The 14,012-nt window shown below is 43.8% G+C and overlaps 1 protein-coding gene across 5 annotated transcripts in view; it reads left to right on the top strand.

The window, feature by feature from the left end:
* The window catches only part of grid2ipb (glutamate receptor, ionotropic, delta 2 (Grid2) interacting protein, b), a 31,506-nt gene extending 17,668 nt beyond the window's left edge, over positions 1 to 13,838 (top strand). For 2 of the 5 annotated variants that reach the window (XM_026315704.1, XM_026315702.1), the window contains exons 8-27: positions 713 to 782; positions 2,098 to 2,250; positions 2,464 to 2,619; positions 3,559 to 3,710; positions 4,021 to 4,155; positions 4,941 to 5,026; positions 5,248 to 5,398; positions 6,016 to 6,317; positions 6,632 to 6,673; positions 7,150 to 7,911; positions 8,531 to 8,683; positions 9,104 to 9,191; positions 9,712 to 9,801; positions 10,300 to 10,496; positions 10,602 to 10,757; positions 10,837 to 10,923; positions 11,028 to 11,157; positions 11,443 to 11,561; positions 11,770 to 11,934; positions 12,184 to 13,838. In XM_026315704.1, coding sequence (XP_026171489.1) covers positions 713 to 782; positions 2,098 to 2,250; positions 2,464 to 2,619; positions 3,559 to 3,710; positions 4,021 to 4,155; positions 4,941 to 5,026; positions 5,248 to 5,398; positions 6,016 to 6,317; positions 6,632 to 6,673; positions 7,150 to 7,911; positions 8,531 to 8,683; positions 9,104 to 9,191; positions 9,712 to 9,801; positions 10,300 to 10,496; positions 10,602 to 10,757; positions 10,837 to 10,923; positions 11,028 to 11,157; positions 11,443 to 11,561; positions 11,770 to 11,934; positions 12,184 to 12,255 — 3,266 coding nt within the window. In that variant the 3' untranslated portion in view covers positions 12,256 to 13,838. The remainder of the gene's footprint in view (positions 1 to 712; positions 783 to 2,097; positions 2,251 to 2,463; positions 2,620 to 3,558; positions 3,711 to 4,020; positions 4,156 to 4,940; positions 5,027 to 5,247; positions 5,399 to 6,015; positions 6,318 to 6,631; positions 6,674 to 7,149; positions 7,912 to 8,530; positions 8,684 to 9,103; positions 9,192 to 9,711; positions 9,802 to 10,299; positions 10,497 to 10,601; positions 10,758 to 10,836; positions 10,924 to 11,027; positions 11,158 to 11,442; positions 11,562 to 11,769; positions 11,935 to 12,183) is intronic. The other 3 variants (XM_026315705.1, XM_033325758.1, XM_026315706.1) reach the window with 3 other exon arrangements.
* The last annotated feature ends 174 nt before the right edge of the window (positions 13,839 to 14,012 follow it).

The following is a 14,012-nucleotide window of genomic DNA, read 5'->3' as shown; positions in this document are numbered from 1 at the left end:
AAAGGTTGTTTAATTAACTGTTATTGCTTTCTGAAGTAAAAGCAGCAGATGAGCGACTGTGAAGTTACTGCTGAGGGAATTTGCCAAGTTTCATAGTGAGGAGGGAGGTGTGTGTGCGTGTGTGTGTGCGTGTGCGTGTGTGTGTGTGTGTGCGTGTGTTTGATGATGACGGCACTGCTCCCACCCACCATCATCTCCCACCACCATGTGCTGAAGCAGCCAGAGCGGACTGACTCAGTGGGCCTTATGGAGGTTGATGCAGAGATGGTGGGGGTGGATAGCATGTTTCTGATCGTGATCTGAACACAGATCCTTTACTGTTTAATCAGGACACCACAAGCTGTCTCGTGGCCCGTGAATGTGCCTCCACCTGCACACGCTGAAGACTTTATTATATCCAAACCTCTGGTAAAATAAAAACAAAAAATGATGGCATGACATTTCAGTGTGAGGAAAAGTGAGCAGAGAGTTGACAGAAGAGGAGGTGGTGGTGGATGAGATGAGAACAGATTTTACTGGGGATTGTTTTGACAGCGCTGTTTTCTTTAGCAGCGCTGAGATTTAGCATCTCATTTGTTGATGGGCTTTGTTTGATGGTATGCACTTATTGACAGTTAGTCACCATTTCTTCCTGTTCAGTTCACATCTTAGCTGGTGAGGTTGTGCTATAAGGGTTCCTGTCTCATTCATTTCATCTCTGTCTCCCTCTCAGATAGTCCTGCTGAGGAATGTGGACTGAAACCAGGCGACCGTATCCTATTCCTCAATGGACTGGACATGAGGTTTGTCTTTAGTGGATACCATTGTTAATATTATAATCAGCAGCAGCAGTAGTAGTAGTTGTAGTAGTAGTAGTATTTTGCTTTTGCCAATTGTCCAAGTTTTTGAACTAAAGCTGTGTATTTAGAGAAATCAGGGCTTGTTTTTCTCCAGGAGAAGCCATCTGCTGCCGGTATGAAAAACATCTTTTACAGTGCCAGAGAATTCATCATAGACCACATGATTTTATTCATATGGGTTTCTCCATTAATACTATTTTGCTGTTACTTAATTGTGTTTTTCAACTTAGAAGCCAAATGTAAGCTGCACTCTGCTTCCTATCAGCTGCCCACAGAAGTCTTAGCCACAAAACCTTCACAAAATATATTACCACATTTTGACTCTAGAATGATTTTGATGTTGAAACAAGTGCAGTTATCGTGAGACAAAGTATACAACAATCATCAAATGTACCCTCAAGATAGTCCTGCTGAAAAGTGAAATTTTATGGCTGTCCATCCAATAGTTACAGTGTACAACTGATATTTAAATCTGGACCAAATTATTGGACAAATAAAACCTAACCTTCACATGTGACTGTGCACGTACAGTAAAAACATGTGAACACAAGCTTTTATGTAAACTCAACTTTTCTCGTAGGAGTCGTAAGTTTTTTTTGCGGACTTCAAAACTTCTCGACCTTCTGCCTCTGGATTTTTAAAGAGAAGGTGTGGGAGTGCAGATAAGAAATTTATGATGGATGAAACTGAATTATACCTATACAAGCTCAGCAAATACAGCATGTCAACCAGTATAGCAGCCAATATACCCAGTGTGGTGAGAAGAAACAGTGTTACTCAACCTGCCACCCTGTTAGCCATGTGGAAGAAGGATGGTTCCCATGGCTGCCTGACGTACTGATTTGATTGGCGCTGTATAATTTTGCTGCTGTCCCTGATAACACGGTGCTGCAGCAGTGGGAGGTGATTGGGAAAACAGTGGGAGTGGTACACCAGACAGAGAAAGAAAATAAAGTACAACGTATGTGGGAGCTTAGAAAGTAAGCATATGGGGAATTTCCAAAAATGTGGAAAAGTATGGTTTGGTTCTCATCTCAGGTGTATCAAAACCTGAAAAGGTCCTGTGGATTTTTATAACAACTGAGAAAAGTAAGTGTTTAATTTCAGTCTTCATCCGCAAATGATTCTGTCAGTCTGTTAGGAATACAGTAGATGGCATTACTCCAATCCATCTGTGCTTTAGCTTAAGGTCCATCAGCTCTCTATCATTTACTTCTGTCTCACTTGTGTCTCTCCTGTGTTTGTTTTTACTCTTCAGGAACTGTTCCCATGAGAAGGTGGTGTCCATGCTGCAGGGCAGCGGGGCGATGCCCACTCTGGTGGTGGAGGAGGGCCCGTCTGAATACTCATCAGACCAAACCGAACCAGATGAATCTTTAAGCTTGGCCCCAACCACATTACCGCGCTCCAGGTCAGTACACAGCAGCAAACCTGACATTTTGGTTTGACATTTTCTCCAGCTCATGGTCTGCTGTGACAACGAAGCCAGCATCCCACTCCTGTGTCAGAGTCACCCTGCTTTTCTGTTTTTTTTTAATAAAGCTGTATAGCAAAGGTTGACAGTGTTTTCAACTGGTGTAAATGTGTACGATGATGATTATATTGCACTCTGTTGGCTGTCCAGGTCTCCAGCCCTCAGCTCTTTGCAGTGGGTGGCTGAGATTCTCCCACCAAGCATCAAAGTCCAGGGGCGAACCTTCAGCCAGCAGCTGGAGCATCTGCTGACCATCCAGGAGAGATACACAGTCTGTAAGGCCCTGGAGACCTTCTTCCAGCACAGGTCAGCAGGATGGAGGGGAAGGGTCTATAAATGGATGCAGACAGAAAATATAAAGAGGTACAAGAGGATAATAATTAGCCCATAGGGCTGCAGTCTACAACGAGCAATGAGAAACAGAAGTAGGAAAGGGAGGAGAGAAGTGGTTGTATATTTGTTCCAAAAAATTCCTGGAACGCCCCAAACAACAAAACTTCTCCCCCCAAAGATTTGGGGGAGCCCACACTGTAAATCCATGGCATTATTTTTTAGCAGTTTTGATGATCATTACAATTATCATCTTTAAAATATCATCTTCAGCTCCAAATACTGGTAAGAGACAGCAGGAAATACAGAATTCACCTTTAAGTTTGTTTTTCTTCATCTGTCAAACCACCTCTTGTAGTGGGACTCCTAACTAAGACAGATGACGTTGCCTCATGCTGAAAGAAAATCAGCTGTTGCCTGGGAAACGGTGATTTTATCATACACAGTATATCAAGCTGCTATGTATGTGCAGGTGATAGTGGAAAAATGAATGATAGATGGTGTGAGGAAAAGCTATAAAGAAACAGATGCACATAGCTAAGCAGGAAGTTTATTCCTCCCCTTAGGCAGTGTTAATATTTCCTCAAGAATCCATGTTTGAATAGAAGAGATGGATGGTGAATTAGCTCTGCAGATGATACAAACTTGATGAAGCAGGATGAAAAATAACTGTTGAAATGTACTGGAAATGATTATAGTATAACCATACAGTAGCACAGAGCCTACCCCCATAAGACATTCCTGTTATTCTCCCACCTTATAATCTATTTTCACCCACATCTGTACATGCTGCTTAAGCTGCTTATAGAATATACATCTGAGCTACTGTACATCTAAGATAAATCCTCGAATTAAGTGGCAGCAGTGAAAAGGGTTATATAAAGGCTGTGCGTATGGGCATTTGTGTGCTTGTAGGAATGTGGACACCTTAATCGTAGATGTGTTTCCGGTGCTGGACACTCCGGCCAAGCAGCTGATCTGGCAGTTCATCTACCAGCTACTGACCTACGATGAACAAGAGCGCTGCCAGGGCAAGCTGTCACGCTTCCTGGGTTTCAAGAGCAGCGGTGAGCCAGAAACACAGTGTGACAATAAGGAGAATAACCTGAATACAATGTGAGCAGGCAAACAACAGGGTGCTTGATTTGATTTGTAGCGAACATGACTTTACCTGGAGCTCTATTTCGCACTCAGATTTCTTTTATGTGTTGTATCCTGGTCATTAAAATATATGATAAAATTCAAAATCAAGTTTTTGAGGTTTTGAGGTACTGTTAGATGTACTATGTGGTTGTTTTTTGAGCCTAGTCACTGCACAAATTATTCTTTTGAATAACAAAACATGATGTTAAATCTGTGCATGTGTGTGTTTTCCAGCGGTGTTGGAACCTGATGTAGGTCCAGAGCACCACCGGCGGAGTAGCTCCATGCGTGTGACAGGTTCGTCGTATCGCAGCAGCATCCGAGAGAGGAGCTCTGACGACTGCATCATCGGGACTCACCTGGGAATGGGTACGCTGCACATCACCACAACGAGGGTGTTAACTCCTACTGAAACATCCAGGATAAATAAGGATTTACTGCTCTGCTGCACAAAATGTCCATTAGCTTTCTACAAGGGGTTCGTTTGGGTTTATGCCAAGATTTCAATTGCTTCCTAGCTCCTTTCTGGATGAAAACCAGAAATTTAAGGCACTCTGAACTGAACAAAGATTTTTGCTGTCACATTACCAATTTCCTTTTTATAGTGGTCATCATCTGTCCTCCTCCTCTTACTTAAAAACTACCTAAAAGTGTCCATGCATTGTTATTTGGAAAAACATGCATTGGATTGCTTGGATATCATTTTTATGGCTTTGTTTTTTAATTTAGATTTCTTGTATAACTTCCTTATGAAATGGATGCTGATTAAATAGATTTTTCAAGACATTGAGTGAGTAATGTTCAGAAAAAGATGTGTGCATAGAAAAAGGTGGATAGATACCTGAGAGCCAAATAAGATGTTTAGCTCATGCATTCCTCCATATCTCAGCCGCCTTTGCTTTTGATAAGGTACCCAAGCTGTTTGTTCAAAAGCACATTTTTATTCCAAGTGATGCTGTTTCAGGCTTTGGGTATTTCATTCATAGTTTCCCTTGTTTTGCATTGCCATTGCCAACCACTGCTCCAGGAGCCAAGCTTTTGTCTTGCTCCTCCACGCTGGCCGGCTCTGCTTCATCCTCTCTCCTCTCTCTTGGCCGGAGGTGGATGGAAGGAAGAGGCTTATGTCCATGTATTCATGCTTTATTGTGCTTCAGGAATTCATGTCGATGAATCTGGGAGCCCGGAGGAGAGGCAGTCAGGAGATGGAACCTCCTTCCCCGAGTCCCCCGACCTAAATCATGTAGGTATACCTGCAGCTTTTAAGCGCCTAGCTACTCAGCAACTGGCATAATGAATGCTAGTTATGTTATCTGTGCTCCGTGGTCTCACATCATTTGAAGGTCTGCCTGTAATTCCTCTTAAACTGCAAATTCACACATTTTTATAGCAAGCAGCTGACCTTCAAAGCAAGCATACCGCAGCGATTGAGCGCTAACTAGCTGGTCATGCCTCCATTTGTAGATGACAGGTGTGTACACCGAGCTGGAGAACGTGTACGCAGGGAAGAGTGTGGCTCCACCCCAAGGTGGCTCTTCAACAGAGCCTGAGGTGCTGGGACAGACTGAGGCCTATGGCCGCCCTCTCTCCCCCCTCACACTCCCCCCTCTCAAAGGTACTCTGGGGCAGACACACACCCAAACACTTAACTTAAATTAGCATGCACATCATGTCAGACACATGCTTTCATCAGTGGCTCCCAACCACGTACCACTATGGTCCAAGATTTTGTACAATGGGACAAGTTAGGTCAGCTGCTGTTGTGTTTAGCTGCAATGAAACCTGCATGATTTTGGACCTCAGTGGTACATGACGGATGCCATGTTCATATCATGTGACATTTGTTGTAAATAGAAACAGTTATATTGTCAGTGGTATATAGTTACACAGTGGTGGAAGCAACAAAATGAACAGTATATGCCTTGATGTGAGCATGGCTCGAAAACTACTGATATTTGAATGTGTTTCAGTTAGAACTCATTCAAATCCTATGATCTGTATGTGCATATATGCCTGCAGTTTATCTTTTTGTTGCCATGGTAATCCCTCAGAAGAAATAATCCCCAAGGCAACAACATGGCCAAGAATGTCACACATTATTTCTGTTCTAAGCAGGATCATATTTTGGATAAACAAGTCTAGTAGTTCTAAAAATCACAGCACCAGATGATATAAACGTGTGATATATATTCTACTATTGCCAGTAGCTGCCATCTTTGATTTTCTTTCTAGGTAACCGTAAATCTGGACTGTCCCTGTCCTGGAAGGAGCCTCTCCCAACTCCTGTGTATGAGATCCACCACCAAAGCAGCGTGGACTCCAACCCCTACGTTAGCCTGGAGAGCCCCCCGGCCTCCCCTCAGCCCTTGGACAGTGGCCCCAACACGCTGACTGGCCGCAAGAAGCTGTTCACCTTCTCCCGTCCGCCTCGCAGCCGGGACACCGACAAGTTCCTGGATGCCCTGAGTGAACAGCTGGGCCACCGGGTCACTCTGGTGGATGACTTCATACCTGGGGAGAATGACTATGAGGAGGTGAGCAAGACCCGCCTCCCTTCTACTACATCGACAGCTGTATTTACGCATGCATGCACATACCACACCTGCTTTGATAAGATCATTTCAAGTAGAGACTGGAATGATCTTGTTTGTTCATGAGAATTATACTAATTTCTCCTAGTACTACTTTTATGATGCTAAAATTGACAATCATAGTGTTTCAGCATTTGCTTATTCTCAAAAACTGATCAAATTCAAATGTAAATGCAGTAAATAAGTTGTAGTGGTGCATGTTTACATTAGAGCAGCTCTAATGTACGCTACAATGAACACTTGTGTCACATGAACAGATATATGAAGGTGGTCATGGTTTCAGAAGAAGAGGGGTGCCTGTAAGTAGAACCTGATACTTAGCAATACAGTAGAGTCTCATTTTATCTGCCTAGTTCTGACTAGAAATCTGAAGTTACAATAAGTTTCTGCCTGATATCGAAACATGAAAGAAACATTTTACCTGCCCTTTGTCTTTGTCAGTTTGTTTTTGTAATTTCACAGTTGCTTCAGTATTTTGTTCAATAATTATGTACTGATGTTATTTACTTGCAGCTGTTTTAAACTCGTGTTATTTTATTTTCTTTTGTTGCTTTTTATAGGTTTTCAGTATTAAATGAAAAATAAATGTGTTAAGCACAGCAAAAGCAGAATAAGTGAATGACGATGGCCCCAGAATCTAATATCGGAGTCTAAAGCTACGAGCTACATTGCATTTTTTAAATATTTTTTTCTACATAATGCACCTGTGTATTAACATATGTGGAGGTGAGGGCTGTGGTTACCAGGTGTGATGGTGTGACTCTCCTCCCCCCAGATGAGCTTCCACGAGGACCAGGACGTGGGCTTCGTGCCTCGGCAGCTCAGCAGTGGCAGCAGTGAGGATCACAGCAGCAGCGATGAGGCCTCCTCTCCCTCTTACTCCTCAGAATCTGAACCAATCCCACCACCTCCCACCGTGAGCCCGCCACCTCCCCCACCATTCCAGACTTTGATACCCCCTCCCGTCCCATTCACGGACCCCCTCCCGCCTATCCGCTTCTCACCGGAGCACATCCCCCGCAGTCGGATGCCCTTTCAGCCACACCACCCCATCATCCCCCCTCCTCCGCCCCCTCCGAGGACCCTCCTCTCCAGCCACTCTCCTCTGCACAAGGCGATCCCCACCAGGGAAGAGACGGAGAGAACTCAAAAGCGGTTCCAGACCACCTCTAGCCGCCTCACGCACAGCCACACAATCCTGGGTTCCACCACCCTGCGCTCCTCACAGCCATCCCGTTCCAGCTACCTCCCCAGGCAGCTCAGCCAGCCACAGCCCATCTGTCAGCCATCCCCCCAGCCCTCCCCTCAGCTGCTGAGGCCGAGCCAGCTCGTCCTCCAGCGGCACCACCAGCTTCACCACCAACACAGCTACCAGGGCCCTCTGCCACCATCCCTTCAGGATCATAGCTCATCCAAGTGTCTGAGCCAGGGTGCCAAGGGCTCCTCGCTGATCTCCCAGCCTCCAGGGTCTCACTCCACCCTGCCCAGCCACAATAAGACGTATGAAACCACGCGACAGGAGCACCAGTCACAGCAGGTAGCTTTTAAAGCAGTTGCTTCTCAGTATCTTACATCCAATCATTAAAGATCTAGATTAAGATTTAGATTAAAATCTAAAATCTGAACTTTAATAAGTCTGAGTGGGATTTAGCATACAGCAGTTTCACATATGATGGAGTACTTTTGATTGTTGTCTTGGTATTTTTACTTTACTAATATATGATCTATGTACTTCTTCCATTAGTGGTGACAAATGAAAGATACTGTAGTTGTAGAATGACAACACAGGATGGTGCAGTGCAGCAAAGCCACTGCAATGAGACATGGGACAGAAAAATAGATCCGAGTTGGAAACATGCAGGGTACCACTTTAAAGATTTGGAGCTGTCTGTACTTCCACAGAAATAGAAGACAGTAGGAGAAGACAGTCTTTTAGCAGTTCACCCACTCTGTTCTCCTGTCAGGCATTTTGAGAGGATAAAAGATGCACAATAAAAGCAACAAAAATACCTTTTTTAAAAAGTAAATGTGCTACAGAAAGAAGGATACCTACATTTGCTCCTTCCTCACAAAGAAAACAAAGTGTTGCATGTGTGCTGTTCCCTCATTTTAAAATATCTTATAAATTCTTTTTATTTTCTTTTTTGATCACCTAGGCACCACCACCTCCTCCCCCACCCCTGCCCCCACCCTGCGATCCTCCTCCGCTTCCCAAACCAGGCCACCACGCCTCGGACACCAACCACATGAGCGTGAAGAGGCTGCGCTGGGAGCAGGTGGAGAACTCGGAGGGAACCATATGGGGTCAGGTGAGCAGTGATACATTACCCTTTACAGAGGCGTCAGTAAAGGTGAGACACCTGACAGATCAGATACCTTAAATACAGTACACACAGTAAACAATAACCTTAATTGTGAATCTTCCCACCTTGCCTGTTTTCTCACCCCTCCCACATTTCTTGTCCTATATTTGGAAAGACCCACTCATCTACTCCGCTATGAGTCTGATGATTCATGGCAGCATAGAGGCACCAAAAGTCTTGTTTTTGTAAATAGAATTCATGCTGGGTCTCATTAGACGTTTCGCTCCCACCTTACAACCCTGCCAGACGTGGATAAATCCTGATGTCTGCGTATAAAAAGATTTTTTTTTTAGAGAGCTACTTCTAGCTTCCAAAAGCTTCCCTGTGCCTTCAGAGAGTACAGACTGTGTCCTTGTCTATTTGTAGCTCGGGGAAGATTCAGACTATGACAAACTCACTGACATGGTGAAGTACTTGGACCTTGATCTGCACTTTGGGACCCAGCGCAGACCCAGTAAGTTGTTGTGCACTTCTGGTCACCCTTTATCACACTGCATCATCATCATCATCATCATCATCATCCGTAGTATGTCATGCCTTTGTATACGTCATGTTTCATGTCATATAGTGACACCGCTCCAGTGAACCTACTATCAGAGGACTAGTTTAAAGTCAACTGTGTTTATTTATTGACAGCACATGTTTTGTTTGTACCTTCACAGTTGTGATGTTCTCCATCACCTGCTTTGGAGCTGCTCCATTCATCTGTTCATCACATCAGCTCTCCATAAGGCACCATACACTACCCCCCTTTTTCTGTAGAGTCCAGTAATAATACAGCTCTGCCAGAGGGGAAAAACACCTGACTTTTATTTGTTGAAAATATCCTAGATGGAACATTTTGGCCTCCAGCAACTAAAATGCCAGAGCTGTGTTATTACTCCATCAACCTACCTCATGTAACCACTTTATGTTAGTGTGTTGAGCGACGGTGCCTGGAGAACACATCCTTACACTGTTGTTAAAATGATCAGTCTCTCCTCCAGAGCCAGCCTTCCTGCCCGACAACTTTAAAAAGAAAGACGTGGTGGAGATTCTGTCTCATAAGAAAGCCTACAACGCCTGTGAGTACCAGAAAGACACGGCAGAGAGTCACGCACACCTGAGAGGTCGAGGCTCAACATCCTGAGACCAAAGTGAAATAAAACCCTGACAGACAATTTTACTAAGAAACTGTTTTTCAATGAATTTTCAGTAACAGTCTGTGGATTTAGCTCTTTGTTTCTGTTCATAATGAAGAGAAATGGGAATATGTACATTACTTACACTTCATGCAGTTCACTTAGTTGTGTAAAAGGGATTTCTTTGGCTGTTAAGTTTCTACAGTTCCTGCTGGTAATTACCAGGCTTATAATGTGAATTTAGAATCAATCAGCTTCACCAGAAAAACAGCAAGAAACCAGAATATCACCCAGTGGAAAATTGCACATCATCACAAGGGGATAAAAGGTTTGATCAGCAAGTGGGAACACAGTGATCTTGTTTTGTATTGTGAAAGCACCGACATTAAAATCTTCCATCTCTTCCCCCATTCCTCCTCCTCCTCTTCCTCCTCCCTGCAGCCATCCTCATCGCCCACCTGAAGCTCTCCCCCGCCGAGCTGCGGCAGGTCTTGATGAACATGACCACCGACAGGCTGGAGCCGGCCCACATCAAGCAGCTGCTGCTCTACGCCCCCGACGATGACGAGGTCAAACAGTATGAGCAGTTTGAGCAGGATCCGGTCAAGCTGAGTGAACCTGACCAGTTTATTTTCCAGGTAGGACCCCCCCCCCCCCCCAAAAGATAAAAATAAATCAAAGTCCAAGTTGGCCAAAGTTCTAAAAATCAAGTATATTAATGAGATTGGTTTTGTATGTTTCAGATGCTGATGGTGCCTGAGTATAAGACTCGTCTGCGGAGCCTCCACTTCAAGACCACCCTGCAGGAGAGGACGGAGGAGATGAAGGTCGCGTACGATTACATCTACAAGGCGTCAGTGGAGCTGAAGAGCAGCAAGAAACTGGCCAAAATCCTGGAGGTAAAATTTTCCTGCAGACAAACTGAATGAAGCCATCAGTCCATTTACAGTGGTTAATGAGTTCTTTTCGGGCCCACAGTTTGTCCTTGCGATGGGGAACTACCTGAACAATGGGCAGCCCAAGACCCACAGGACAACCAGTTTTAAAATCAACTTCCTGACTGAGGTACAGGATTGACTCATGCACTTCGACCACACTGTATTTATCTTTAGTTTGGTTTTTAGTCTCTGGATAATCGTCTGTCATTCCTCCCCTTTTTTGTCCTGCAGCTGAGCACAACCAAAACAGTAGACGGGAAATCCACCTTTCTGCACATTCTGGCCAAGTCTCTGTGCCAACACTTCCCTGAGCTGCTCAACTTTCCCAGAGACCTTACAACAGTGCCTCTGGCTGCCAAGGGTATAATAATACTACAGGAGCAGAGCTGCTCCTCAGCAGCCTTCATGAAAAGCCTTTAATTTAATGTAGATTTATGCAGTGTTTGTTCAAATCACTGTTTTACTGAGTGTTGTTTTAATAATGCAAGGTAACATTTCACATACTTTCATTTGGTGTTTTAAAACGGGCCTTTAGACGTCTGGTTGTTTAAAAATCAGATTTGCACATTTCCTGGCAGCTGTTTCCAATGATTAGGTCACGTATGAGTGTTTAACTACTCCCTGTCTCTCCTTCGGATGTGTCCAGTGAACCAGAGGGCCATCACAGCAGAGCTCAGTGACCTGCACAACACTGTCCAGGACATCAGGACGGCCTGTCTGAAGATCCCACCCACCGCCGAGGACCACTTTGCTTCAGTCATGAGCGTATGCTGCCAGCTAGAAATAAAAAAAAAAATACATCAATCATACATAAATTTTTTTTTTAAACCCTCTACCCATTACTGGAGACTTCTGAAAACATTTAATGTTTGTGTTTGCACAAGCTGATTTTTACTCCTCATGACAAGTAAACCGCTTTGATGTGTACAGTCAGTGGAGCGCCCCTTCAGCGTGTGCCGTTTTACACCCACAGAGTTTTCTGGAGAACAGCCACCCCGCCATCCAGTCGCTGGAGTCTCTGCAGACCCGAGCGATGGAGGAGTTTTCCAAGGTGGCTTCCTATTTCGGAGAAGACAGCAAGTCCACAAGTACAGAGACTTTCTTCGGCATCTTTGCAGAGTTCATGTCCAAGTTTGAGGTGAGCGGTACAACCGGCTAGGGTACATTTGACCTGTTCTGATATTGATATATGTTTCCAGTGAGGCAGAATTCTCCAAATGATTAGGTATTCAGCTAGTGCTCTCACATAGACAGACAGCCTGCAGCTAGAAAGTGATTATGCAGCAAAGTGCTGCTGTCTGCGGAATAACCACGCCGTGTGCGAAATCTGAAAATAATATGGTAAAATGGGTATAAATCAGGTCTAATTATTGGGTTTCCTTTGCAGAGAGCTCTAAGCGAGACCCAGACTCCAGAAAACCCCAGAAGCCCCAGACTGTCTTCTCCACTGGCCTGGTAGAAGCAAGAAAAAGCAGATGTCGGGGGCCAAACTGACAAGGTTGGTCAGCTCAGTTTTCACTCTGCTCTCCGCAACCAAAGTGCCAAGATCACACACACAGAGACACCCAGACCAACAGGACCAGGGACCACGTCAGCTATCGCAAACACGAAGACAAAAAAGTGGAAATGTACTGTATGTATCTGTAGATAATGGTAACGGGTGCCCAGTGTGCAGCAGTGCTGTTATTTCAGGTGCTGGTTAGAGCAGGGACATTCAGGCATCTACAGACCAACAGCAACTCAGCTTTGGACTCAGACCAGCCTGGACATTATTTACATCTCTTTTTAATGCATGTTACACTTTAGACAGAGTGGAGAAACAATCCATGTGCATTTGACTTAATGCTGCATTCAAATGAGATGTAGGCAATGCAAACAACTGGTCTGGATATTCACTGAGTACCTGCTATGTTTATTATATGACTATATAAAGTTTATATTTTCTATCAGAACATATTAAAAAATTGTAGATTAAGCGTAGCCGAAGACTGATGACAGTTATCTAGAATCAAGGTGATTAGAGAATGGTTTAGTTAGCATTTACAGAGTGTTTAATCCAACAGCTCATACAGTGGTGCGTTCACTGCCTCCCTTACAGCAGGATTGGATATAATTATAAAAGACTGGACTTTTTAACATCGTCCAACCAATTAAACCAGTTAGGAGCAAATTAATTTCTGGTTGGAGTTCATTCAGCATTTCTGTGGAAATGCATCTTTTACAATGATCTGACACTGATTTATTCAGCACATTGTGGAATGTGGCTCTTAAATTATCCGTTTCAAGAAATGCGTGGGTGGAATAGTAATCCCCCCCCCCCCCATCACCCAGCGTCTTCACTTTTCAGTACAAAAAGATACAAGCTGTAAAGGACGGCTAATAGCACTGCACTTTGCGTTGTGATCGCAGCCCTGTTTAATCCAGTGGGCAGCTGCTGAATGAACATGTCAAAAAGCTTGTGGGGGGGGAAAAAATAAACATCCTACTGTAAATGATCATTTCCTGCTTCTGCAGTCGTCATGGCGATCTCACGGCTGATCTACAGTACGGTGTACCTGTAGCTGTGTTGTATTTCTGTTGATGAACTATTGTTGAGATTGTAAATTCACTGTTATTGCTATGCACTGCTCAACATTTTCATTATGTATTATATACTTGTGTGTCTTCCAAGTCCTGGTTTATTTTCTTTTTGTATCCAACAGTGTCATCAGGAAATGACTATTGTTTTTCTTCTTTATGCACAGCTTTAGTCAGGCTTACGAGGTGACTGCAGCCTTGTAAACTGAAATCCTAGCTGCTACTAGTGTAGTAACGGTGTTTCTTGTCCCAGTCAGTTGCATGTTGGTGCAGTTCATGTATTAAGATGTGCAGCTGGTAGCATTTACCCTCCCTGGATATTTAGGTTTAAAATAAAATACATTTCTGTTAGTCTAGTTAGGTTTATTTATTGGTTGCCTACTGGCTCCCTTTTATAACTGTTTCATATGTTTTCATGAAAAGTTGCCCATGTTTTGCGATTGTTTTACCTTTCTGTTTGATTCAGTGCTGTCAATTGAAACGATATGTTTTTGATCGATACAAATATCATGCCTGAAAGTAAAAAAAAAAAAAAAATTGCCAGACTTGTTTGTGCCTCCTGACGGGAATGAATTAGTATTTTCTTCTTCTACAGCACAGAACGACAAATCAGGGTGATGATTTCTTTTGAGTGTTAAA

The sequence above is a fragment of the Mastacembelus armatus genome, chromosome 19, assembly GCF_900324485.2.
Source record: "Mastacembelus armatus chromosome 19, fMasArm1.2, whole genome shotgun sequence".
NCBI lineage: Eukaryota > Metazoa > Chordata > Actinopteri > Synbranchiformes > Mastacembelidae > Mastacembelus > Mastacembelus armatus.
This window is presented reverse-complemented; position numbering and strand designations above follow the sequence as displayed.